Source organism: Triturus cristatus, chromosome 3_1 (assembly GCF_964204655.1).
Source record: "Triturus cristatus chromosome 3_1, aTriCri1.1, whole genome shotgun sequence".
Taxonomy (NCBI): Eukaryota; Metazoa; Chordata; class Amphibia; order Caudata; family Salamandridae; genus Triturus; species Triturus cristatus.
Window position 1 is genome coordinate 396,923,765 of NC_140583.1, and position 3,773 is coordinate 396,927,537.

The 3,773-nt window shown below is 44.3% G+C and overlaps 1 protein-coding gene across 1 annotated transcript; it reads right to left on the reverse strand.

The window, feature by feature from the left end:
* Window positions 1-1,211: 1,211 nt before the first annotated feature.
* Window positions 1,212-3,281, reverse strand: LOC146860317 (E3 SUMO-protein ligase KIAA1586-like). Its single transcript, XM_085646334.1, has one exon. It carries the CDS (start codon window positions 3,279-3,281, stop codon window positions 1,212-1,214), a length of 2,070 nt encoding a protein of 689 aa, XP_085502460.1.
* Window positions 3,282-3,773: the final 492 nt, after the last annotated feature.

Sequence of the window (3,773 nt, forward strand, 5' to 3'; positions counted from 1 at the left end):
TTTAGGTCGGCTGTTATGTTGATCATTTGAATTTACTAAAATTACATTTAGGAGATTTCAGCCAGATTTCAGCCATAAGTGTGTTGTTTCTTCCACCCTCAGCCCACTTCAGCTGTTGTCTGACTTCATTGTGAGCTACACATGCTTCCGTTTCACAAGGAGCACATCCACATACAATTTCCTTTCTTGCCAGGCCAGGAACTACCATGGGAATGTATGCCTTTTTAGATCAACAAATATTTTTTTCCTTTACTCCAGGGGGCAGATTTATATTTGACTTGCGCCTCATTTACGCCGCCGTTGCGTCACTTTTGTGACGCAGCAGCGGCTCAAATCCTGCTCCATGGTGCGGGGTATTTACAACATGACGCATCTGGGAGATGCGTCACGTTGTAAAGCCCTGCGCCACATGTAGGCGTTCCAGGGCAGGTGGGGGCGTTCCAGCGCAGGAACGCCTCCTAAAAGTGGCTGAGTGAAATCTACAAGATTTCACTCAGTCACTTTTGAGCCCATGCTGCGTCAAAACCCTGCGCCTGCTTGAAGCAGGCGTAAGGATTGACGCAGCATTGTGCAGATAGGGCCCCCCAGAGCATTGCTGGAGCTGCGTCGCGCTTGCGACGCAACTCCAGCAATGCGCCACTTTTACAGCACAGATGCGTGACGCATCTGTGCCGTTTTTGCCCCATGGTGCGCCGCATTATAAATGCGGCGCATCCATGGTGGAGGAGCTGGGGCGCAAAATAACTGGCGCATCCCTGCTGATATGCAGGGATGCGTCAGTTATTATAAATATGCCCCAATGTTTTTTATATTGATGAGCAATGTTCCCTCTAATTTCTTTCCTCTGTGTGCGGAAGTGGAGGGTCTCTGTGCGCTGCAACCATGGCTATGTGCGCCAGGAACCAGACCGCGCGTGTGCGCGGCGCCAAATGTCACTCAGAACGTTTACTTTAAAAAGTGAAAAGATGGTGGATTTTCACACATACAGTGCCACAATAAGGGTCTTAAGGGCAGATTCCAAATTGGATAAACACGCCATGACATGAATTGGTTACACAGGCAAGTACACTTCAAGTTTAGAAAAGCACAAGACTTAAACGGTGGTGCCATCATAAGATTTTAATAAATATTCTTAACTGGAGCACTGTTAATTGGGTGGGGAAATGTTGAGAGCCTATACAATATCACATATAAACAATAAGGGAGACATGTCAAGTGGCGTCACTAGAGGGGTGACAGGGTTGCTTCTCATGGCGATCTTTGGCATTTTTCCAGTGGTGATAAATTCTATCTAGGTTAACTTTCCCATTCAGGAGGTAGGCCTTTGTCCTCATCAGCATATCCACATGCTTCTGCTCTAGTCTATTCCTCAAGTTATTCTTGATAGTATTCATGAGGCTGAATCCTCGTTCACAATCTGCACTAGATGCTTGAAACGTTGCACAGACATCAACAAGCTGAGACACCACACTATACTGAGCAGAATTGCGTACAGTGAAATTCACCATGTCTTGAAAGGTGGTAAATAACCCACCCTTTACATGTTCTGCCACCACATATTTATAGTCTCTGTATTGTCGAATAACATCTTCTGGTGTTTCGCAATCACCCAGGACCAAGACATTTTTATACTTTTCTACAAGTCTTTGTATATTCTCAGTCCCAAAATCAAAATGTGATTGTGCTGCCATTGCCTGGATTTCAAAACTTGCCCATTCTTTCAGCTCATCTTCAGGGAACCTTTTTTGCATGTGCTCACAAAGAAGGGAAACAAAAGACAAAATAGGCCCACTGTCAAACTCTTGCCTTTCCTTGCACAACACCATCAGATCTCTTACATTGCTGCTCCAAAAGACAGTGTCCCCCAAATACTGTTGCTTAACTTGGCCAATCTTTGCTGTTTCATACTGTACAGCTTCAACAGTAGTCAGAGAACTTTTTTGGAATAGTTTGCACAAAGATGCAAATTCACCCAGAATGTCATTAAGTACTGCAAGTGAAATATGGTAGTTGGAGTTTGATAGCTTTTTGTAACAACATTTAGCAACTGGATGATTCTCCTCAACTTTCTCATGCTCAAAGTACTTAAGAACAGCCTCGTAATTACGAATTAGTGCACCAACAGCAAAATGCCTTGAAAGCCACCGGACTTCATTCAGTGGTCGAAAAGAGACCACTTCACATTCAGTGACCGATGCAATTTCATCCAGCTTGGACTTCCTTGCAGGAGATCTGGAGAACACAGTGTAGACAGTCCTCAATAATGTCTCCATCTCTTTAACCATTGGAACCCTTTTCCAGGCATCATCAACTCCCAAATCTTCTCGATGGGCGACACAATGCTGCTCAACTAGATGAGGTATGGATTGTTTAAGGCGAGTAGCAACACCATTATTCTTACCCAGCATCACGGACGCACCATCGGATGTGAACCTGACCATTTTCATAACGTCCAGTTCATTGGCAGTGTAGAATTCTTTCACAGCAGTAGTGATAGCCTCAGCATTACAACTAGTCAGCTTCACTATGCCCCCAAACTGTGTTTTTTGCTTTGTTGATGTTACAGGTCGGAACTTGAAGTACAGGATGAGCATTTTTGTAACAGAAATATCTGTGCTCTCATCAATTATCAATGTGTGATACAAAGCATGCCGAAGTTCTGCCATAGCTTCACAGTGTATCACGCTATTGATGGCCTCAAGGAACTCAAAGGCATAGTTATTGCTCCTCCAGCTGTCTGGTATCTTGACATACAAAGCTAGGTGGTCATGGATGTCTTGTACAGATAACATTGAAGTATTCATCTTGACTACCAGCAACACGTTGTTGATGAGAATCTTCATCTCTTCAGGCATAGATCTTTGGCGTTCAACTACTTCCATTCTATTTGCTTTGTCAGTGGCAGTTTCTGTCAGCATTGCCCGCACTCCATAACCAAACCTGGCAGCAGCACTTCTGTTTCTCAATATTACCATGGCAGACTCGTGTACTTTGCTAAGTAGATGGCGTTTCATGTAATCCAGTTTCCAGCCATCACTCCATTTCTTCCCTGTGGAAAAGTCCCCAACAATCTTGGCTTCGGCACATGCTTTGCAAATCAAGCCCACGTCTGGACTGTATTGAAAAAGTTCCCCGAGTTGCACGCGAACCTTGCTTCGAGATTTCTGCGTCTCAGCCTCCACAATTTCTTTCATCCACTCTTTCTTGAATACAAGGCAACATTTCTTCCTTTGTGGTGGAGCACTGCACTCTCCCAAAGTGACAGCTTTGCGCTTGAACATTTCCGTGCTCGCCGGTTTCAACCTGCTGTGCCACAAAGCCTGCAAAATAAGGGAACATGGCTTACGTTGACGCCTAGCTCATGAATGCAATCCGTTAAACTACAAAGATCAAGATACACCACAGTTAACTCTACCAAACAATTACCTCTTCTGCTTGAACTCACGTACGCCTGTGTGAATGTATGGGGTTCTGGCTGCGAAACCTGCAACAGAAGAAAACATGGGTAAGTATATTATACTACAATGTTCAAGGTGCACCAGAGTTTAACTGTAGCAAACAATTACCTCTTCTGCTTGAACGCGCGTACGCCTGCTTAAATGTATGGGTTCTGCTGCAAACCTGCAACAGAAGAAAACATGGGTAAGTATATTATACTACAATGTTCAAGATGCACCACAGTTTAACTCTACCAAACAATTACCTCTTCTGCTTGTACTCATGTACACCCGTTTAAATGTATGTGGTTCTGGCTGCGAACCTGCAACAGAAGA